The 24,462-nt window shown below is 37.6% G+C and overlaps 1 protein-coding gene across 3 annotated transcripts in view; it reads right to left on the reverse strand.

Moving 5' to 3' along the window:
* Positions 1-2,846: 2,846 nt before the first annotated feature.
* UBXN2B (UBX domain protein 2B) overlaps positions 2,847-24,462 on the reverse strand; it is a 31,915-nt gene continuing 10,299 nt past the window's right edge. Inside the window, exons 3-8 of one of the 3 annotated variants that reach the window (XM_066379021.1) lie at positions 19,065-19,215; positions 17,131-17,214; positions 16,101-16,210; positions 13,686-13,823; positions 11,031-11,192; positions 2,847-7,208 (exon numbers count right to left, since the gene is read on the reverse strand). In XM_066379021.1, coding sequence (XP_066235118.1) covers positions 7,046-7,208; positions 11,031-11,192; positions 13,686-13,823; positions 16,101-16,210; positions 17,131-17,214; positions 19,065-19,215 — 808 coding nt within the window. In that variant the 3' untranslated portion in view covers positions 2,847-7,045. Of the gene's footprint in view, positions 7,209-11,030; positions 11,193-13,685; positions 13,824-15,663; positions 15,755-16,100; positions 16,211-17,130; positions 17,215-19,064; positions 19,216-24,462 lie in introns of those variants that run through there. The other 2 variants (XM_066379022.1, XM_066379023.1) reach the window with 2 other exon arrangements.

Consider the following 24,462-nt stretch of genomic DNA (forward strand, 5'->3'; position numbering starts at 1 on the left):
TTCAAGATTCTAGGTTTTCATCTTGTAAAATTTTCAACATTTAGTTTAACATAATGAAGTAGAATGTCTTCTTGGGTATCATCTTTGTGAAAATATAATAATTTATATAATGCAGTAAATACACTAATACACTAAAAGATATGATTGCATCAGAATTTATCTACAATTTTGAAATAGAACATATTAAAACATTTATTTTAATTATAAAATTTGCGCAAAACTTATTTAAATTCTATTCAGGCAAAAATTTGCGTTTGTAGCTCTTGTGTTTGTGTACTTGAGGAAAATCTCGTTTGATGATCCAGCAGTAGTCTGTCAACACTAACAGCGCCAAGATTTTCGGGAATCTTATCAAGGTGACTGTTCAGGAAGTTAATCTTAACGTTCATATTACATCCAATGTCACAGAAATCCAACAGCATCCTTTGAACCAGAAGTTCATAGTTTTCTGCTTTTTTGTTGCCAAGGAAGTTCTTTGTAACTGCCACAAAAGACTGCCATGCTGCTTTCTCCTCCTTATTCATCTTACTGGCAAATTCTTCGTCATGTATGAGGGTTCAGATTTGAGGTCCATTGAATACACCTGCTTTTATCTTCTCGAAAGACAATGCAAGAAAAACAGAAATAATATGTTGAAAGCATTCACTTTTTCTATTCAGAGCCTGAACAAACTGCTTCATTAAGCCAAGTTTAATGTGAAGTGGGGGAAAAATGATCCTGTCTCGATTAACTACAGGTTCATTCACAATATTTTGCATCCCTACCTCCAGAGCTTCACATTTTGGCCACTCCTTCTGTGTCCAGTGTTTCTCCCGAGCTCGGCTTTCCCACAAACACAGAAAGCAAGGATACTTCGTGAAACCTTTCTGTTGTCCTAGCAGAAAATTTACCATTTTAAGATCCACACAAATGATCCAATTATGCTCCTCATACTTTAGTAAGTCGAGGACAATTTTTATGTCATTAAAATCTTCTTGCAGATGAGTTGAATAACCAATTGGAACTGCTGCATAAACATTACCATTGTGTAAAAGAACACATTTCAGACTCCATTTAGAGCTGTCAAGAAATAGCCGCCATTCTGTTGGATTTTAAGTGGTAACTCCTAGCTGGCTGAGAAGACTACTGATATCATGACAGTAAACAAAGTGTTTGTCTCCGGAAAAAAAAATCCACAAAAATTTGTTCATGCTTCCTGAAATGGGATACTTTAGCTGACTGGTGAAGTACATCCATTTCTTGAAGCCTGGAGGCTAATAACTCGGCTGTTTTCTTTGATAGGCCCAAATCTCTTACTAAGTCATTCAATTCGGGTTGGCTAAACAGTGAGGGGTTAATGACTGCTTGGCATCAGAAGACCCTTCACATTCTACAACCACTTCCTCATGCATCTTATCAAAATACACTTGATCACCATGTTCACTTTCTTCATCCTTAGAAGAAATAAAACCATTGAAAACTGGAACTGGGAGTGTCTCAGAGTGTGGGATAGGTTGTATTGCTGAAGGAATATTAGGATATGTGATCATATGCCGTTTTTTTCTTGCCGATGCCCTTTGTATAGATCAGACAGAAATAACAGTCACTGCTGTGGTCCTTAGGTTCACGCCAAACCATGGGAATACCAAAAGGCATTCCTTTGTGTTTTCCTTTTGTCCAGTCACAAAGAATTTCCTCACAATTATGACATACAATATGAGGACCAAATTCTTGTCTTGATCGCCAAGGGGAACTTGAAAATAGGCAACATATGCACGTGTCACAAATGATGAAATATTGTGTCTTTGACGTTGAAGTGTGTAACAGCCTCATATTTAACAGAAGGTGTCAGGACTATTCTTACATTTATGCCTACTTGAAGAAGCCATGATTCAATCTTAAAACAAAATAAGAGGGTGTTTTTTATCAGATAACAATTTTTTACATTTAAAAACAACTACAATTATGTAAAAGTGATGTTTGTAAAACATTAATTGCCTTGTGGTTATGTTCAATCCAAAAGTTGTTTTGCTTTAACTCGAATTTAAAAACCAATGCATGCCATAAATTGTAACAAAAAAAAATTAAAATTGCATAAAAACTAGAGCATACACCAAAGAACGAACTTCAGATTTGGAATCAGCGATGCAGAAATATATAGAAAAAGTTCTAAAACCCATGCAACAGAAAACGAAAAAAAATTGTTCCCCAGTATAATTAACTTGGACAGACAGCACACAGAGATGGTGTGTGGGGAACAGACAACAATGAGGGGCTCTGCGGTCTCCCGCTCTGGTGGAGGCTGTGCCCTGAGAAGCCTGTAAAGGAAGTTACTCTGCCATTTCAAAGGTATGTTATCTGATTCATAAGCAAATGGGCAGGGCTCACTTAAGGTAAAGACTGACCTTGGCTAGGTGCGCACTGGCCAGAACTGCACTGTGACAGACCCAGTTTATGATCACACCACCCTGTGTGGCTTCTTTTGGTTAGGCCTGTGACCTGCCATGCGGCCCAGAGCTTGTCAGGTTTTTTGTTCACAACATGAAGTCATCTGCCACAGAGACCCCATCTGTCCCCCATAGGCATGTTACCTAGACCTGAAATAATCTTTTTTATGACTTCCTTGTCTTGCCTTTAAAAACCTTCGTCTTGCTGTAGCCCGTTGGAGCTCCTCTCTACTTGCTGGATGAGATGCTGCCTGATTTCATGAATTGCTCAATAAAGCCAATCAGATCTTCAGTTTTACTCCACTGAATTTTTTGCATCACTGATCAGGGACAAAAACTCTTAAGGGGAAAGAACACACAATGTACTTATCAACAATATGTGTTGTTAACCAGCTTTTCAGAAATCCACTGTGACAAAAGTTGAGAAAAATTTGCACCTTTATTTTGGTGGGATAAAAACAGAAACGGTAATGGGAAATTGAGATAACATTACAACTCAGTTTCTTTTCTGCCCATCAAAAAGATGCACCACAGGAAATGTTACTCATGCTTAAAATGTTCCACTGAGCCACTCAAATAAAACTGCAAATACAGGAAATTTTGAAATGGATTTTCAATGTTTTCTGAAAACATTCTTTATTGGTAAGCAGACAATTCAAACTTTTTGATTACATACATCATGCAAAACAATGGACCTCACACGTGGTTATCTAACTGCTCATTGTGATTTAATCTTTCTTGAGATGATAACAGATTTTAAGTTATAGTGACTATAGTAGTAAAAAGAAATCAGAAAAATGACTCTGATGCAAAATACTATGTAGTTTATGTAAAAGTCTTGTTAATCCCTTCTGGATGTTTAATTCTCTCTCCTAATGTAATTCTCTGTATTTTAGAAGACTATCAGACACAGAAAGGGCAGTGGTTTTGTACAGGCACCTATAGGAACTCCACATAATTGATTAAAGAAAAGCTATGAGAATATAAAGTTTCAAATAATTTCACAGGGTTTGGTTAATTGCCCCCCATCCCTGTTTTGTTAATCCAATGCCCTTTTATTTAAAATCTTATTTGCTTCAATAGATTATTTCCTTAGGAAGATGATTTTACTCCTGTGAAAATGTAGTATATCCCTGGTCATCTTTTTGTACTGAGATTGACTTCTTGAACTGTTATTTATATATTCTCTAAGTTGTTTTCAATGAATGGAAAGAAACAAGGCTTCCTATTCTGGGGGGTGGGGACACTTAGGAATAATCTTACTCTGTTAAAATAATCAGAAAAAGTTTTCTTTATGGTGGTGTAATCACCACTTCTTTTGTGGAATCTCTGGTAACATTCCTAGTATTAAAATCCCCAATACAGGCAAATTCACTGCCTTGAATAAGACCAGAGCCCCCTGAGAAAGGTGAACTCCAAATGTCCTGGCACATTTGAGTCAGCTGGCAGTGAGCAGGCACAGAAGACTTTCCCAGATACCTGGAAGTGACTGCTGCCCAGCAAACACCTAATATATACACATACACAGGTGGCTCTGATATCGGGCAGTGACTATAGAGGTTGAAAGAAATTTTAGGAGCATGACAGAAAAAGCCAAGACTGCCTTGAACACTTAGTAGAGCTAGGGGTGAAGGCTAGCGAGGGCTCAGAGGACGTAAGGGGCATGGCAGAGAACAGGTGAACTGCCACCTGAGGATCTAGCTGCCAGGAACAGACTGTTAGGAGAAACAGGGAGCTGGATGGTGCTGCCAGTGAGGGCTCAGAAGGAAGTGAGGAACATGCTGGTGGACACTACAGGAAAAGAGATTACAACTGTATATAGCAAAAAGGTAGCCGAATTGTGTCCTGCAGTTATGTGGAAAGCAGAAGTTGCAAGTGACAAACTCAAAATACTTAGCTAAAGAGATTTCTAAGCCAAGTTTAGAAGGGGCTGCCTGCTTTCTTTTTGCGGTTTATAGTAAAATGTGAGAGGAGCTAGATAAATTGAGGTAAGAACTGTTAATTATAAAGAAAACAGGACTTGATGACTTGGAAATTCCTAGCCTACCCAAATGCAAAAAAAAAAAAAAAAAAAAAAAAAAGGTTAAAAAAAAGGAACTCGGGAAAGCCTGCTCTAGGGAAGGAGGTGAGTGGTGGGTGTGACATCCGCACACACCTGAGAAATGTCAAAGGCCTGAGGGTTCAGTCACTCCAAAAGGCTCTTTGAAGAGATGAAGGGTGTGACTCATAAATTCTCTCAGGATCTCAGGAAAAGTAAAAAAGAGATGGGATTATCTAGGGAAAATATGTGGAGGCGCCTCTGGTCTATTAGTGAATCCCCAAAACATACACAGAAGAGCCACAGTTCTCTGAGAATGCTAGACTGGCAGACATTGCCATCTTAAACTAAGACGGATAGAGTATGAAATGAAAGATGATCAGATCTCCCAGGATGCCACAGGCAAGACACAGGTTGACAGGACTGCTCAGCTACAAATATGTGCTAGCTTTCATGAAAAAAGAGACTCTGAGAGGAAGCCCCAAGCCTGAAGCACAGTGCTGTCAGCCACAGAAGGCTATTCCCAGGCTGGGCCTGGCTGAATTTCTACATCACTTGGCACTGGTGGCTCCTTTTTTTCATTCCATTTTCTGATTATTTGAACAAGAATGTCTATAACTGTTATTCGATGCCTGTCCTGCCTTCATATTGGGAAAAGAGAAGTGGTTCTGTTAACAGAGGGAGAGGAACCATGTTTCACGAATCATACCCAGATCCTAACTCATACCTGAATTAAATGATTTAATAAATGAGGTTTGGGATTTTGGAGCAGGTGAGATTCAGATAAGATACTGCATTTGAAGTTGATGCTGTAATGGCTTGAGACCTTTGAGCACCTCTGCATGGGGTGACTTTATTTGGGAATGGATGTGATTTTTGAGGCAGTAGTCAACTGTGGTAGATAGAATGGCCCCCAAATGACTCAAGTTCTAACCCCCAAATGTGTGAATTCTGCAGATGTGATAGTAGTAAGCATTTTGAGATGAGGTGATCCTGGACTATGTAGGTAAACTAAATGTAATCTCCAGGGTCCTTATAACAGAAAAGCAGCACTGAAGTTGGTAGTAAAAGAGGTAAGAACAGAAGCAGACATTAGAGGGGCACAGCCCTAAGGGAAGGGACGCTAGTGGCCTCTACAATTTGAAAGAGGCAAAGAACAGATTCACCCCTGGAATCTCCAGGAGGAACCTGTTCTGTTACTTTACAAGGGAAAGGGGACTTTAAAGATGTGGTTAACGTTACTATGGTTACTATGGACCTTGTGACGGGGAGATAACCCTGGATCACATAGTGGGCCAAATCTAATCACATGAGTCCTTGAAAGCAGAGAACCTTTCCTGGCTGTTGTCACAGAAATGAGATGATAGAGAAGGGTCATAAAGATAGTGTTGCTGGCTTTGAAGGGAACAGAGGCCACAGGCCAAGGAATGCAAGTGGCCCCTGGAAGTTGAAAAGGCCAGGAAACGTTTCTCCCAGACTCTTGAAGGAATGCAGTCCTGTTCACTTTACTTTAGCCCAAGGAGACTAGATTGACCTACAGAATTAGAAGACAATAAATCCTTGCTGATATGAGCCACTAAGTTTGTAGTAATTTGTTAGAGAAGCAATAGAAAACTAACCAGGAGTGGTGGTGTCTTTGAAGAAAATGCGTTTCTACCATCCCTGATGCGCCTGCCTCCTTCGGGAAATACCCGGCCCCGCAGAATGCAGACTTCTCCGCTGGTCATTCTTTACATCCAGTCGGCCTGGCAGGACTGACATTCTTGCATTTCTACACTTGTTTTGCCCTGGAGTAGAATACATCCTGGTGTTGATACTTCGAACAGTGTTTAGTGTCTATAACGGGTCCCCTGAAAATGTGTTGAATGAATAAATGAATGTGATCAAGGTAGATGCTAGGAGAAATGGTAATTCCTCTATTTTAAAGTGCTATCTGCCACATCTCCAAATTGTTGAAAAAAGAAAAAAGAACTGTTGCCCTTTACATCTGTTTCTAGTTTATGATGTTCACACTTCTGTAAAATATTAATACAAGGCCAAACTGTATTTTTTGATACAGGGAAAAAGCTAAATCAGAAAGTAATAAGGATGCATATTATCTTAATAGGAGAAATAATCACTGTATGAACAAAGCATTTCAAAACCAGATTATAGATACTCTTCAGTATAGATTATAGAAAAAATTTCAAAATATTTCAGCAGAAGATTCCTTAATGGCTCTTGATCAATGCAGCATCCAGAAACTTTAGTGCAAATTTTACCAAGTTTATCAAAATGGGGATTGCTCATTTTCTCTGCCAACAAATGCTGTTACATTAACACTGACATATAACACATTGGTATGTCTGCATATTTAAAAGTTATTAACATAAGTCAGTCCTACAAGTAAAAACTCAAACACATTAATCTCAAAATCCACTCCTAATCCAAACTCATCAACACTAAGGCTGATGGGTAGAAGAATAAAACCAAAACGTATCTGTATAAATAATAAAAACAAGCTGGTACTCTTAAAATTAAGTTTTCCTTATCAGTATGGCACATTACGTCTCCTGCACGTGGAGCAGGAGTAGGAGCTGTACTATTTTAGTTGCTGGAGTAACACCGTGTTAAGAATATCTGCTTCTTGTAGTGTCAGGCTTTCATCGCTTAGCTCTTTGTTTGGAAATGAAGTCACAAGAATAAAGTCAAGAGTTGCAAATTCAGGGCGGGACTGTACAATGAAGTCCCGAACATCCAGGATCCTGAGAAATAAGATAAAAATAATTTGTGATACAGAAGTTTTATTGCCACATGTGCTTCTAGCTAAAATTAGGTAACAATTAAAGTTAACAATACTAATCCTTAATTGTTTTGTAACTTTAATTTACACTATGTCAACAGATGGATTAATCTTAGCTTTAGGATAAAATGTGAAGAGTAACGATAGAATATACCAACTATCTACATTATCTATTTTTACTGTAAACAGAAACAACCTTCTGATGAATTATGTAGAAAATAAATGTCAACCATGTTTTTACAACGAAAATGCAAGTCCTACTTTTCTCAGAGTATAAAATGTTTTAGCAGCATATGTTCCAGAAAAAGGTACCTCAAATTGGCCTCTGTCAAAGTGCCTCTGAAATTATAAAAACTGTAAGTCATAAAGAATAATTTTTAAAAATTACTTTCACATAAGGCCTCTGGTTTAAATAATGGAATAGGTAAACACGGTACTGGAATCCCTTTACAACCACATCAAAATTATAACTGAACTACAGAAAAACCATCATTCAGAACTGCCTGAAATCTAGCTGAACCGAAACCCTACAACTAAGGATGTAAAGAAGCCACACTGAGACCGGTAGGAGGGGTGGAGACATGGAACGGGCGCTCCCACACCCATGTGCAGTGGGTAACAACTGGGAGGCATATCTGGCTGTGAGGGTCCTCCCTAAAGAGTGAGGATGGGGTCCCAGCCCCAAAGCCCAGGGTTCCCGTGCCAGGAAGAGAAATCACCATAACTTTTGGCTGTAAACACCAGTGGGGATTATGGCTGAGTGAGACACAGGGCTGTTGGGCCACCCCTACACAGACTTGCTTGGACTCACTCCCCCTGAGCTCCAGCACTGGGGCAGCAGCTTGAAAGGCACTAGAGACAAACGGGGAGAAACTGAATTGTCTGGTATGGAAAGGAGAGCTGGAGGGGCAGCTTTCTCCCAGATGGAAATGCTGACAGGGGCCAGTGATCCTCTGATAACTCCTCCCCCAACAGTGCCAGCAGGCAGGAACCATGTCTGAATCTCCATCAACCTGGTTAACACCATTAACCCCACCCTGGTGATTCCCTGAGACTTGTCCCACTCAGCTTCAGGGCGTACCCAAGCTGGTTCAGTGGCTTTTCCATACAAATGGCCTGTTAAGGCCCATGCTTCAGATGTTCCTAAAAATCTCTAAAACAAGCAGCATCATCCTCAGAGAACTCTGTACTTCTTGTTCAGTAGTCCCAGGTGCAGCACTAGCAACAGCTGGCCTTGGCTTGCAGTTTGGCCTTCCTGGGAACCTCCAAGCCCAGCACAAGTAGCAGTCACTGACAGATAGATCACTTTGTAGCTCATGTTGGTGGCCCCAAGCAGAACACAGGAGGTGGCTGACCTGGACTTCTACCTCCTAAGAGGCCTCAGAGCCAGCAGACCCAGTGGGCAGCTTTACACCACATCAAAGCACCACCCAAACACCTCCACAAGTGACACATTCAAGAGGCAGACTCAGCAGGCACCAGAGCCTCATTGAAGTTAAGTCCTGTTCTGTGGGGTGGGCCCCTGCACAGCTGATCCTTCACAGCAGTCACAGCCAGTCCTTGCAGCTGATTGGCCCGGGGTAAATCCCTCCCACTAACATGCCCACAGCCTCCCACTAAGGCTCACCTACAAGAGGGCACACACAAACCATACAGGGGGTGAAGAGGCACACACAGAGTGCCCAGCTTAGGTGAACAGAAAGAAAGGCCGTGCCACTGGACCCTACAGGACACTTACTACATTAAATCAGCCCCTTTACCAAGCCCGAAAGAAACAAGCTCTACCTAATCCAAAGAAACAAACACAGGGAGGTGGCCAAAATGAGGAGACAAAGAAGTATATCCCAAATGAAAGAACAGAACAGAACTCCAAAAAAAAGAACTAGACAAAATGGAGACAAGCAATCTACTATATGCAGAATTCAAAACATTGGTTCTAAGGATGCTCAATAAACTTAGAAGAGTAGAACAACTTAGGGAGAACTTCAACAGCATAAAGAATGACATGAAAATCATAAAAAAGAACCAATCAGAAGTGAAGGATATACTAACTGAAATGAAGAATTTATACGAAATCAGTAGTAGAGTAGATGAAGCAGAGAATCAAATCAGTGATTTGGAATATAAGGAAGCAAAAAACGTGCCATCAGAACAGCAAAAAGAAAAAAGAATCTAAAAAATAACAATAGTGTAAGGAGTCTCTGGGACAACTTCAAGCACACCAACATCCGCAGCATGGGGGTGCTGGAATGAGAGGAGAGAAAGCAAGAAATTGAAAACCTATGTGAAAATATGTAATGACAGAAAACTTTCTTAACCTGGTCAAGAAAATAGATGTATGAGTCCAGGAAGCACAGAGATTCCCAAATAAGATGAACCCAAAGAGGCCCACACCAAAACACATCACAATTAAAATGCAAAAGGTTAAAGGCAGAATCTTAAAAGCAGCAACAGAACAGCAGTTAAGTTACCTACAAAGGAGCTCCCGTAAGACCATCAGCTGATTTATCAACAGAAACTTTGCAGGCCAGAAAGGATTGCCTAGAAATATTTAAAGTGATGGGTAAAAAAAAAAAAAAAAAAAAAAAAGCAAGGACCTATAACCAAGATTACTTTACCCAGCAAAGCTGTTATTTAAAATTGTAGGACATATAAAGAAATTCCCAGACAAAAAACAAAAAATAAAGCTAAAAGAGTTCACCACCACCAAACCAGTAAGTACTGCATGAAATGTTAATAGGTGAAGAAGAAAGAAAAAAGAAGAAAGAAGAAAAGATACAAAAATATGAACAAAAATTGGCAATGAGTACATATCTATCAACAATTGAATTTAAAAAACAAACAAGCAGAACAGAAACAGACTCATAGATTACAGAACATGTTGACAGTTGCCAGTTTGGGGAGGAGATGGGTGAAAAAGGGTAAGGAATTAAGAAGTACAAACGGGTTGTTAGAGAATAGTCATGGGGATGTAACGTACAGCATAGAGAATACAGTCAATAATACTCTAATAACAATGTATGGTGTCAGCTGGACACGAGGTTTATCATGATGACCACTTATTAAGTTATAGAATGTGTAATCACTGGGTTGTACACCTGAAAACAATATGCAATATTATATGTCAACTGTAATTGAAAAATAAAAAATGAGTTAAAATGGAAAAAAAATTACTTTCACATATACATAGTAACTCCGGGAGAACTCTCCAACCAACCAAGATATCTGGCTAGGGCATACACAGTAACTCAACTAACGTCATAAATGTATTTCTTAGAGGGATACAATAAACAAAAACAATATGATGTACAAGTGAATGTTAAAATGACATTTAAAATGGTTTATTTGAAGTACTTGACAATAGCATAGTTAAATGTCACACTACAAATTTATACTATGGAGAATTTGCTATGTAAAAGTCAATCCTGATCAGAATTACCATAAATTTTATAGAAGTATAGTCCAAATAAGATTTTAATATATTAAATTAAACCCTGATTCCACTTCACATTGTTTTAGCAACAGTGCAAAACTGCAGCTTTTACCAATTTTCTTTATTTTCTTTTATGATACCTGGATTTGCCTTAGTATTTGAACAGTTTACAAAGGATGTTTAATTACCAAGTATTTCACTTCATATACATAGCTATTACCCTTTTAAAGTTTTTTTCTTTAGTCAAAAACTCGCTGCAAATCTAAATAATACCCTATTCTTCATTATCCAAGTTATATCCAGTTCTACAGAGATAAGTAACCATGCATGTAGAGCAAACTTGAAGCTTACCTGTGTGTACTATTGAATCTTTGTATCAAACGACTTCCATCTGCAAGCCTGATTTGAATTTTTGTTGTTGGCACTGAATCATCAAGAAGAACAATTGCATTCAGTAGAGACTTATCCTCCTCTTCTGGGGAGGAAGGTGTACTGACAATTTCAGGAGTGAGGCTATAAAAGAAAATGAATTAGAATACAAGTCTGAACACACAAGGTAGGTGACAAAGTGAAAACAAGCGATGACCACTTACACCTGTGTCTGACTCTAGAGCTACCGCCCCATTGCATCCGACTAGCAAGAACAAGGCTCCCCTGGGGTCTCCTGTACTTCTTCCAACCTCTTCCATTAATTTTTAATTATTTCGAATCCTATGATTTTGACTTAGTTTATGCAATCTCTTTCAAAAGTCTATCTGGGTATTCGTTCCTCCTTTATCCCTTTGAAATTTAGTGAAACTGTTTAACACATACCAACCTTCAGAAACCTGAGCGACTCTGAGTTAACATCAAAGGATGACAGACTTAGTTTCAATCTCAGCTAAGTTCATTGCATAAACTTAAACGAATCTCTTTGAATTCCAAATCTATCATTTATAAAATGGGGAATACTATGCTATGAAGGTAGGTTAACAGGCATTCCTCAGAGATATTCAGGTTTGGCTCCAGACCACCACGATAATGCGAGTGCCACAGTAAAGTGAGTTGTAATCTTTTGGCTGGTGAAGGGTCCGCCTTCAACTTAGAAAACAATCAGCACATCTGAAGCATAATAAACATAAGTGCAGTAAAAAAGATCTACTGTACACTAAGACCTAGCACAGTGTGTCAACAGGTAACAGCTAGTTTTGCAAATACCATAAATTGTTAACTTAATATTAAATACAGTATTTTTAAAAGTTATGTTAATATTTAGTCTCCAAAGTCTCATCTATTTGCCATGTGAAACTATCATTCAATTGATCAAATGATTGTGAGATTAATATATTTTGCGTACGTTTCAAGTATTACATCAAAAAGATAATTTAAAAAAAGGAAAATAAGGAAGTTAATTGATAAAACAGGGTTTCTAGGCAAACTGGAAGAAAGGAAGTAGATTGTAAGCATAGTAATTCCCTCAGCTAGAGGGAGAAACACCTTCAGACTGAAAAGACAGAGGCCAGGATGAATTTAATAAATGTAGAGGTAACGGGGAATATATTGAGAAAGTGAATTCTTAGCAGCCTCTAGTTGCTCAGTGAAGCTGCAAGTGAAGACGTGCTGAGATGGGACGGGAGAACAGGAGGCTCAGGGCAAGCAGGGAGTCCCGGGAATGCTCTTTGATTCTGGTGGGGAGGTGCAGCCTGCCTGCCCAGCACTGTGTGCGGACATCCCAGCAGCACTGCTCTGCACAGGGGCAGACAAATCCACGCTGTACAATAAGGCAAAGGGACTGTGGAATTGCTGGGATAAGAAGAAGAAAAGGCAGGGGGAAAGGGGCTGTTAGGTTTGAGAGAAAACAGCCCTCAAGGTCCAGGGACCAAGATGAAGTCAAACCTCAAGTATGGTGGCCAGAATGAGTGACAGGAGCAAAGAGAATCTTTTGGACTGGACAGTATAACAGGTAATGACTGTTCTTAGTAGAAACAGAGATTTGCTTTGCATAATGACTTCCTCTTCATACACGCCAGCTCAAACGCCGGGACGAAGGTCCACTTGTCAGCCTACCTATCAAAATGAATTGGTGCTCTTCTAGTCTTCTGCTTGTCCTGCTCTACTAAGTTTATTTTTATTTCATCACACCCTTTTCCTACCATTGTAACTTTACGGTTCTACATTATGATTTGTGCTTTATTATATTAACTGAAGGCAATGGTTATTTATTTCATAACACCCTTTTCCTACCATTGTAACTTTACGGTTCTACATTATGATTTGTGCTTTATTATATTAACTGAAGGCAATGGTTAAAGTCTTTTGGATGGTTTTCTTTTTTTTTAATTTTGTAGTAAATTATTGGGTGATGTTGGTTAATACAATCATGTAGGTGGCAGGTACACAATTCTGTAATACTTTATCTGCATATTGTGCATTGTGTGTTCAACACCCCAAGTCAAGTCTCCCTCCATTACCACTATCCCTTTATCCTTCTTAACCTTGCCCCACCCCTCACCCTCCTGCAGTCCCCACACTGTTGTCTGTGTCCATGAGTTTTTCTTTGCTTAATCCCTTCTTCTCCACCCAGGCCCCCAAGCCCCGACCCCCATCCCCTCTGACAGCTGTCAGTCTGTTCCCCTATCTATGAGTCTGTTTCCATTTTGTTTGCTCGTTCATGTTTTTACCCTATAATTATATATATATGTCACCATAAAAAATTAGGTTAGTTTCCATCTATGTAAAGTTCTGTTTTCAGTTAGACAATGGAATTATTATTATTAGCCCACCAAATATGGAGTACTGACAGATCTACACGGGATAACTGTGAAGATTGAGTTAATGTATATAAAGTGCTTAGAGGGCCAGGTAACTACTTTCTAAATATTAGCTACTATAATATTATTACCGGATCTTCTTAACTAATTCCATCTCCAAAGTCTTAGTTTTTACTTTTGAGGTAATTTTTTTTTTATTCTCAAAGGAAATTCATGTTGAACAAAGATAAGTATTTTTCTCGTTTTAGAATTCTACCTTCCAAGCTTTTGTCCTTCTCCACTAAATGCCTTGAACCTCAATCTGGGTTTTATGTATTCTTGATCCTGATGATCCTCCATATCCAAGTTCACTTGGCCACCATGAACCAGTCGCTGAAGCTCCAGGGGAATTTCTCTTTTAAAAAGGGGGAAAAGATTTTGGTTAACTTTTGGGAAAAAAAATTAATCTAGACTGCTGAGATTACTATAATCAAGTTGAAAGCTACACTGGAAAACCACAATTTTTGTGTAAATTGTAATACAAAAATTTCTGTGATGATTGAGTAGGTATTTCTCTATCTACAGATAATCCTGTAGATGTTTCTTTCTTAAAGTACATCACATCATTCATTAGTGATTCTCAACATAGGGATCTTTTGTTGTCATTGTGATCTTGGAGTGCTTCTAACAAATTATAAGACAGTAGTTCTTACCTGAATTAACACTAGAAACTTCGTAGGAGGACATAATAGTAAATTCAGGTATTTCTTTCTAAACTACCTGGAAGTTTTCAAAATGACAGGGGTGTTTCTGACTGATGTGTGCCTCCCAAGTGTGCTGCTCAGACAGGGCAGGATGAAGACGCTCTGGCACGGGGGAGGCTTCCTGCACGATGAGGACCTGGCTCAGGCTCCACAGAACCACGGACGGCCATGCCTGAGTCCTGTGATGGCGACACTGCTAATAATGTCGGAGCCTAAATTCTAAGGCTGAAGCTCTGTCTTACATATGAGCCAGCACTCAAAACCTGTTTTGGGGTTTTTTTTTGTACTGTATTAACATGCTTTGAAATTTCCATCTTCCATATAAACTGAGGGAAGATTTACCTTGTTTAGTTTGGAACTTCAGCAACCCCCTGACTGCAATGCCACTTCCAGAATGAAGTTGCCAACTTCACATACCTCGTTACTCTGATTTTATGTCTCCCACACTGGTATGATAAATGCTAGACTGCACATAGGTGCAAACTTATCTGACTGCTTTGTTACGTCTCCTGGTGTGGTCATACCCGGGCATTTAGAAATTGAAATATAATTTTATAATAAACTTTTGTTCCTGCAGTATTTTTAAAATAAAATTTACACTGATTTTTTGGACATAATGTGCACAGATAGATTATATTTTTTATGGGTTCTTCCTTGAAGAGACTGATGATGGTATTACAAAATATTTGTTAATAAAGGGAAAATGATCATATAGTTGGTAATCAGTGACACCAATCGTTGCTTTCAAGGAGTCTTTTCTAAAACTGTTCTTGATCAGAGTGTACCATGATTGTGTGAACAGTAGCCTACAAAGTTTATAGATTATTTTCATTTAGTAAGTTAGTTCTGATCTTTATTATAGTACATTGATCATCAATGTTTTCTTCCACCATCTTGAAATAAGCATCAATTTCAGCAGTAGTATTGCTCTTTACTTCACAGATGAACACTTTCCCTACTCACTAACTCCCAGCTCTTCCCAGTGACTGCAGAGTTCCAACTTCCTAGCACTGACAAACTATTATACCTTTATATTCACACTCACCATACACTGCCCGTGTACAGAACAGCTTCCTGCCTATTTCAATGACATCAGTATACTGCTTACAGTATTTCTTGTCCTATATTTGATATTCTGACATTTCTTTGTAGAATTCAAATTCAAAATCCATGCTAATTAATGTTCTAAAATGCTTTTCATTTGGAGTTCTTCCACTAACTCAACTCCAGTGAGTCTCTTCTCCACTCCACTTCAGCCACTCCCTTGGACATATTTCATCACTTGGAAAAGCCCCACCTTCAATTCCTGGGTAGAGTATAACCTCCTACTCCAGTCCCTTGACTGCCATTGAAATCTGCCAGTTCATCACCAATATCTTAGCAAAGTATCTTATCCTTCAGCAAGAAGGGCTAATGAGCTATGACGTTCTTTGGACGGGTCAGAGTACTGTGTATCCAGTTTACTTTCATAAATTATAACTTCAAACTAACCTTTTGAAATCTTCTGCCAGTAGTAATGCCACTTTAAAAGATTTCTAATATAAGTTGCTGAATTTCAGGCATACATGCAATGAAAGTCACCCTGTCAACAGTAAGCAGGACAGTGGCTTAGTGGATGGGTAGCTACATGCTAATCAATTCACTGACTTATTACATTGAGATGTTTCCTCTTAGATCTGTGACCAAAGCTCATCAGAGTTTTAAAGGCAGCAATGTTTTATTGCCGCCCCATCTTCCCACAGCTGAAAACCAGTAACTTACGGACAGCTATAAGTCCTTTATATACTTAACATACCCTTTCCCAGGAGCCACTGGCATAATATAATTCTTAAAATCCAGTAGTGCCCTAATGAAAGGCATTCTGATTAAAAACAACAACAATAAAAAAACCCTAAGTAAAAAAGTAGAACACAAATAACACAGCTTACCCTCTTTTAACGGACTCCAGAAATTGAGCATTTGTTGGGTCATTGTAAGGTCTCAATTCTCCATCATCTAAACTGAAACCATTGCTCCATAATTTAAGCAAAATCTGGACCTTTTGAGCATAGAAAAAAAATTAAAGAAATACAAAAATCCATCTACATCAAACAATTTTAAGTTTCAAATGTGGTATTTCACAACATATTAAAACACTTTAAAACCTTCTTGAGGTGGTGAACACACAATACAATATACAGATGATGTGTTACAGAATTGTACAACTAAAACCTATATAATTTTATTAGTCAATGTCACCCCAATAAATTTAAAAAGTATGGAGTTATTTGTGCTGTTCTTTACTCACAGATACAATAAAGACATAAGTGAAGTCAGTGGTGTTTGCTAAGCAGACTTGTATTTAGCTTTAAAAAGGGAAATGGCTAAAATACCAAAAGTCCAACAGGCCCCACACCTGGCCCCTGGGCTTGAATATAATTATTTCTAGCTTACTGAGAAAATGAAAACAATGAGAGCAGCCAGTCGCCACTCCCCACCCACCATTCTCCTTCTGTGCCCAATAGTCTCAGCTAGAGCTCAAATATTCATTCCACGGGGGAAGGCAGAATTTCCAGTGAGCCTCCATGTCTAAATTATACATGTTTAAAATGAGGTTATAACTTCAAAATTTCAAAAGGTAACAAATAATAATTTTAGGTGTAGCTATTTTACAACTCAGCTCATTCTATATTATGTCAGTACACCATTTATATAATCATTATATAATATAAGCTCATTTTAGAGTGAGTCATATATTCTTTCAACAAAGAGTTATGTATGTATCTCTTAAGTATAAGGTGCATCTGGGATACAAAATATAAAATTTGAGACTGAAAAGTTACACGTTAGGTCTTTTAATCCATGTTTCACAAATTAAGAAAAAAGATTATATTTATATTACCAATTTTTAATTTTAAAACAAACAGTAGTAACTAGAGACAAATATCTATAATTTGTCATTTTGATTACTGTACCTACATCCTGCAGCTGATTTTCTCCATAGATGTATTCAGATCGCTTACAAAAGGAATTACCCAGTCTGTATCCTCCACCTGTAAATGACTACAACACACAGCAAGTAAGCTGAACATTCACCAAGGCTTATTAATTTTATATAAGTAAAATGTTGTAATAATGTGTGATATATATTTTAAAACTAGATAAACTGCAATTACTCAAACTGGTTTATATTTTACAGGAAAATGTTATGTTAAAATTACAATCGTATATTACAGAGAAGTGTATTCAAGTAAAAATTATGTTTCTTTCCATAAAAGCATTAGTAACTCAGGAATAGAAATAATTTAGGCCAATCTTAAACTAAGAAATTTATTTGTACATTGAAATATATATTGTCAAGTATAAACAGATTTTAAAAAGCCATCATTAATATTTTATGACAAATCTTATAATAAAAATGTTTAAACCATATTTCACAAAGTAAATAAGAGATTCATAAAGAAAACATTTTATAGCTAGGCATACATTATCCTGAAAAAAGCTCTATAATTATTTTATAAGCTGCTTTTTATTCAACTTCAACATATCAACTATGGTTGTGCTTTTTATTTTGCTATAATAATTATAAGGTCTTCTGCTTTTCAGGTAGGATAGCTTATGAGGTTAGAAACTCCATTCCTTTTAACCACCATTTATATCATAAATGAGCTTTTAAACATCACATTGCTTTCTTTAGTATAGACTAACATATCAATTCCATATTTTTCTTATGCAATTAGAGAACTTGCAAAAACCAAAATTATCTTAGACTTGACTAAAAAAGAATTCCAAGCTATCGGTAAATAATGAAAACTAAAATTTATGTTTCATTGAGAATAGTGGTTCTCAACAGAGGATGTCTGTGACAATGACACATGTCCAGGCACACCTGAAAGCTAGTAAACTGTAATACCTGTGGCCATGTGGTAGTTTAGAAAACCTCCCCAAATGATTTGAAAGGAAAATCAGGTTGAAAATGCTAATTATGAGAACATATGACAATTTTACACAAAAATACACTTGAAGTTTTCTTTAACATACCAATACTATGTCTATAAAGTTTTGTAGAAATTAAAGAAGGTAAAAATATTATCCAATGAAGGGAGAAGAACCTTTTCAACAACAATGGAGTAAATGGTCCTCATAAGTCAAAATACGAATCTAGACTTAAACTTTAGGTAAAATGAACTAAATGGGTCATAAGTTTAAATGGAAAATGTAAAACTACAAAACTTTTCTAGGTAACACAGAAAAAATCTGGGATCTACAGTTAGGTGAAGAGTTCTCAGACAAGGCACTAACAGCATAATCCACAAAAAAGGGGGAAGCAAAATGGACTTTATCAAAATTTAAAACTTTTGCTCTATTTAAAACCGTGGTAAGAGAATGAGAAGGCAAGCTACAGAATAGGAGGAAATATATGCGAAAATTTATCTTACAAAGAACCCATATTTATTAAAGAACTCTCAAACAATTTTGTTTGTAACAAAACAATCCAATTTGAAAATGGGCCAAAGTCATGAAGACACATTTTACTAAAGAGCATAATTTTTAAAAATTTTAAAAAAGAGGATAATAAAGACACTGGTAAATAAGCGTATAAAAAGATGTTCAACATTACAGACCATTAGGAAAATGCAAATAACCTCATTAGCCATTAGGGTAATGGAGGAAACTGGATGAAAGATACACAGGACCTCTCTATAGACTTTTTTGTAAATTCCTGTGCGTCTAGAATTAATAAAATAAAAATCAAGACGTTGCATGAAATGTAGGAAGATGCCTAAACTTTCAATCATTAACAGAAATACAATCTTATAAAAAGTAATCAAATATTTAAAAGAGAAACACACAGAAAAAGAATGTTATTAAACATATAACTAGTATACTTAGTTTTAAAATTGAGCATTTACCTTAGATTTGTCATCACCTGAAGATCTTGTGGCTTCATTCAAAGGGACAGCCCCGTGTTCCCTTGCCTCTTTGAAAAGTTCATTCACAATTTTCCCAGTTGAAGGTCGAACTATATGTAATCCACTGTATTCTTGTTCACTTGAATAGAACCTTTAAACATTACAGTTTATGAAAAGAAACTCCAAATAGACATCAATTACTTTCAAGTAAAAAGCTACATAGTCTTAGGGAATAACTGATTTGAAAAAGATAATTTATATGCCTTCTATGTGGAAATATTTAAATTTAAAAATAGGATTAAGGAACTTAAATAGTGAACACTTCGTATAGTTTGTAATGGAATTACAGACTCTTGGTAGCAAGCTCACATGTGGTGTGAGAACTGGCTTGTTTCTCCTTCCCTCACGCCTTGCAGTCGCTTATCACATGCACTTCTGGTGTCTGGGGAAGAAGTGCTGACTACCAGGAACTAAGTCTCTTCCCTGAGGAATCCACTCAGTCGGGACCTAGTCAAGTGGAGAGACTCAGTTAGATCCAGATGGTGTGAACACCTAAATCTACACTACAGGGCTACACATAGAGGGTTCACTCCTCAGAATTTTGGGGACTGAAAAATTATAAACCTCTGCTATAAAGTTAAAATGATTTAGACCACAAACAAGTTTTTCAGTATGTAGAAATGATTTTTACTCTCACTTCAACTTCATAATGGTCCTCTGGAACATAAAAATTTCCTTTGCATTAGTATCCTATTTTATCTTGTAAGATTTTTTTCAGTCAAGAATAACAGAAAATACAACCAATAAAATATCAACACGGAGAATTCCAGTATAAGATGACAATCAGAGCTCATGTTTTTAACTACCCATTTTGTCCAAATCAGTTGGAGAGTAACAATGGAGGTCACCTTTACAGTTCCTCCAAAATTAATATGTGCAAAACTGAACAGAAAAGGGAAGGGCAGACCAGCTGTCACTTCACGTTAAGTGAAGGAAAAATCCAGCTGGAGAACAAGTGGACACAAGCAAGTAGAACCCACTAACATAAGGTGGCTTACAACTGCTGAGGGCACTGGTGGACAAGGAGGTGAGTTGCCCCTATCCTGCTAGAGCTCTGGGGAATACACTGAGGCCCGGTTACCCAGACCAGGAGCCAATAAAGCCTTCCTGCCAAGCTTACATTCAGAGGGTCTATATGCTGCCAAAGTGGGCTATTTTTCTTTTCTCTCTTAAAAAAAATTTTTTTTTTTAAGTTAGAGGAGGGGAGATAGTAAGACAGATCCATGAATGTACCCTGGTTGGGATCCACCCAGCAACCCCCGTCAGGGTCCAACGCTTGAATCAACCGAGCTATCCTCAGCACCTGGGGCCAACACTCAAACCAACAGAGACACTGGCTGCGGGAGAAGAAGTGGGAGAGAAGGGAGAGAGGGAAGGGGAGAGAAGCAGATGGTCGCTTCTCACGTGTGCCCTGACCAGGGATTGAACCTGGGATGTCCACATGCCTGGCTGATGCTCTATCCACTGAGCCAACCAGCTAAGGTCAAAATTTTATTTTTCAATTACAATTTTATTCAATATTTTGTATGGTTTCACGTGTACATCATAATGGTTAGACAATCATATACTTTACAAAGTGACCCCCCCAATATTTCAAATAACCACCTGGTACCATTTATAGCTGGCCCTTAGGACAAGCATTAATAGTAGGAATTGGACAGCAATGATTTTAGGTAGCTATGAGAAATGATTAGGAAAGAGAGGAAAAGAAAATGATATGGAAAGGAAGGGTAATGAAAGAAAAGAGAAAAAAAGAAGTGAGAGAAGAAAAGAAAAGCTTCTTGTTATAGCTATCTCCTGTTGTAGGTCCTTTGCTCCCTATCCCACGTCTCTATCCTAGGAAAATACAACTACTGTATAGGGTTCTTTTTTATCTTGGTCTCACTGGAAAACCAGACGTTGAAAAAGACTTACTAGCTTCTTTATGGTTAATGCTTTTTCTTTATATTTATTTTTATTTTACTTTTTTGTGAGAGAGACAGAGAGAGGGACAGATAGGAACAGATATACAGAAAGGGAGAGAAATGAGAAGCATCAATTCTTCGTTGCGACACCTTAGTTATTCATTGACTGAAGAACATGTGCCTTGACTGGGGGTCTATAGCTGAGCCAGCGACCATGGGGTTCTATCTATGATCCCCTGCTCAAGCCAGTGACAACAGGGTTTCAAACCTGGGTCCTCTGAGTCCCAGGTCGACGCAATATCCACCACCACTGCCTGGGCAGGCTATTTATTTTTACTTTCATTTATTAATTTTCCTTTTTATTGCCATTTATTGGGGTGACACTGGTTAACAAAATTATCCAGGTTTCAGGTGCACAATTCTACAACCCATCCTCTGTACACTACATTTATTACATGTTCACCTCCCCAAGTCAAGTCTGTGCCATCACCATTTGTCATCCCCCCAATAATGCTTTCATTACCTGTTTAAGAAATCCCTGCCTACTTCAAGGTCATAAAGATAGTCTATTTTCCTCTGCAAGTTTTGTTTTCCTTTTATGTTTAGATTCATAACCCATTCAATATCCTTGACTCTCATTCTCTATTTAAACTTAAATGATCATCAAAATATTTGTCCACTCCCATAAATAACAACCTCCTTTGTAAAAATGACTGTCAAATATGTTTTCAGCACACTCTTACTTATGGTCCAGTGCTGAGTTTAAAAGCCCCTACATAAATCAAGTTCATCTCTCTCAAAAATCTTTCATAAATCTCACATAAATCTTTCCATTAACAACCACATTTTTTTCCCTGTATCCCAAAATAAGGTCCTGGCCAGATGGCTCAGCAGCTAAAGCATCATCCCAGTGCACTAAAGTCATGGGTTCGATCCCTGGTCAGGGCATATACAAGAAGCAATGAATCAGTACACAACTAAATATTGATAGATCTAAGTGGAACAGCAAGTTGATGCTTCTCTCTCTCTCTTGCCCTTCTCCGACCTTTTCCTCTCTCACTCGCTCTCAAATCAATGGTAAAATAAAAAAAACACACAAAAGTTTGACTTCTGTTTTCATCATTCATTTACTCCCTATTTCCCATGACATCTAGTTTCAACAATAAAATCTCTGTAAGTATCCTACATTGACTTCACCCTTTCACTCAATCCCACTGGCACACCCAAATCCAAAATTCCTTAAACTACAATTATTTTCTTCTTGATTTGTCTCCTTATCCTCTGTTCTCCCCATTACTATTAATTTTATATTGTATTTCTCTAAAAGTGTATAATAATAGCTTACACTTATCAAGGGGATTTGTGCTCAATTAATCCTTACAACAATGGTATTATTCCTTTTTACAGATAAGGAAACTGAAGCTTAGGGAGTTTTTTATTTTTTATTTTTATTTATTTTTATTTTTTTTTGTATTTTTCTGAAGTTGGAAACTGGGCGGCAGTCAGACAGACTCCCACATGCGCCCGAACCAGGATCCACCCAGCATGCCCACCAGGGGGCAATGCTCTGCCCATCTGGGGCATTGCTCTGTTGCAACCAGAGCCATTCTAGTGTCTGAGGCAGAGGCCATGGAGCCAATCTCAGGGCCCGGGCTATCTTTGCTCCAATGGAGCCTTGGCTGTGGGAGGGGAAGAGAGAGACAGAGAGGAAGGAGAGGGGGAGGGGTAGAGAAGCAGATGGGCGCTTCTCCTCTGTGCCCTGGCCGGGAATCGAACCCGGGACTCCTGCACGCCAGGCTGACGCTCTACCACTGAGCCAACCAGCCAGGGCCAAGCTTGGGGAATTTAAAAAACTTTTTCATTGGCAAAACATATTAAAAAATTATAACTGAGGGGTGCCCATTTGTAGAATCAAATTTTTATTGTTATATAGGCTTTCCACTGCCTTCTACACAAGCACAACTCTCCTTGGCATTCAAGGCTGTCCATGAAGGGCCTGTGTCCAGGACTGGCTACAAAGTTTGTGGGGCCTAGGGAGTCGCCTTGCTCAAAATTTATGAAGAATTTCAAGACAGTAACAGCAAAGCATTATACTAAGCATAAGGTCCCTCTCAGCAGGGCTCTGTGTGACTGCACAGGTCACATATCCATGAAGTCCGCCCTGGAAGCACTCCAGCTATCAAACCTTATTTGCCACTAGTGTACTGAAGATCTGCTGGTTCCTTTTCAAAATGCCTCTTGCCATTTTTATTATTCTGTGCCTATTTGTTCCTGGAATTTTGTCTCTTGTCTTCTGTGCTTATCTACTTCCTATTAATCTTTTAAGACCCAACGTTGTGCTAAACATCTTACACATTTTATTTCATTTAATTCTCAAACCAATACTACTATTTAATTACTTGTAGAGGACATTGTTTTAAGTTTACACATTTTTGAAGGAGGATACTCGAATCATTTTTAAAGTTCTACTTGTGATATATAACCTTTTGTAGATAAATATGTTACAAGAGGTGTCAGGCTATATTCTGAGTTTTTGTATAGATTTTGTTCTTCCTCTTATAAAGAAAAACATAGATAATATTATATCTAGAGTTTCAGATAGTAAAAATAGTTAAGCTTAAATGACAATAAGCAAATAGATATTTTGATATCTATTACTGTCTAAGAAGGTGGACCACAGAAATAAGCAGTATTCTGTACCAAGCAAAGCAGGAGATATGTAATGAAACTGGGTAAATGCCTAGACCGAATATAAAATCAAAAGAACTGTAAACTGTATACTGAGTATTAGAAAATATCAGACTTATCAAAAAAGATTAGATTACTGATAATGTTTCACATTATATTTAATATAGCTTAAGCCTCAAACAATATAATTTAAGGCAGTTCCTCCTTTCAAATATGTAGATAATTATAGAGATCTACTCTGAGGCATATTGTCTTTAAAAATTTGCATTATCAAATCATAACTATTAATAGCAACATTGTTTCAGATAGTATATCTAAACATATGTGACAAATAAAAGAAAAGAACATTCATTACAATATTAATAATTATGTAGAAACAGCAAGGAAAATTAATACACTAATCTTACAAGAAGTCAAATATTTTGATTTGTTATATCATGAATAAATTAAGTCATTCAAAGTATGCTCAATTGGGGAAACAATGGGGCAATAATTAAAGAGTAAAACTTTGATACATAAATATTTTAAGTATTTTCAAAACTTTGGAGAATGTATAAATTAAGGAAGCAGTTAAAATATATAATATAGATATCATACATACATATGTATGCAGGTATATAGACACATATATGTCAAATAAGACTTACATGAAAGGATAGGATATTCAAATACTGCCAAGATAATAACTTGCATACCACAAAGGAAAAACTGTCCTTTACAATGGAGTGATGTGGGGGTCAACACCT

Source organism: Saccopteryx leptura, chromosome 3, assembly GCF_036850995.1.
Source record: "Saccopteryx leptura isolate mSacLep1 chromosome 3, mSacLep1_pri_phased_curated, whole genome shotgun sequence".
Classification (NCBI taxonomy): domain Eukaryota; kingdom Metazoa; phylum Chordata; class Mammalia; order Chiroptera; family Emballonuridae; genus Saccopteryx; species Saccopteryx leptura.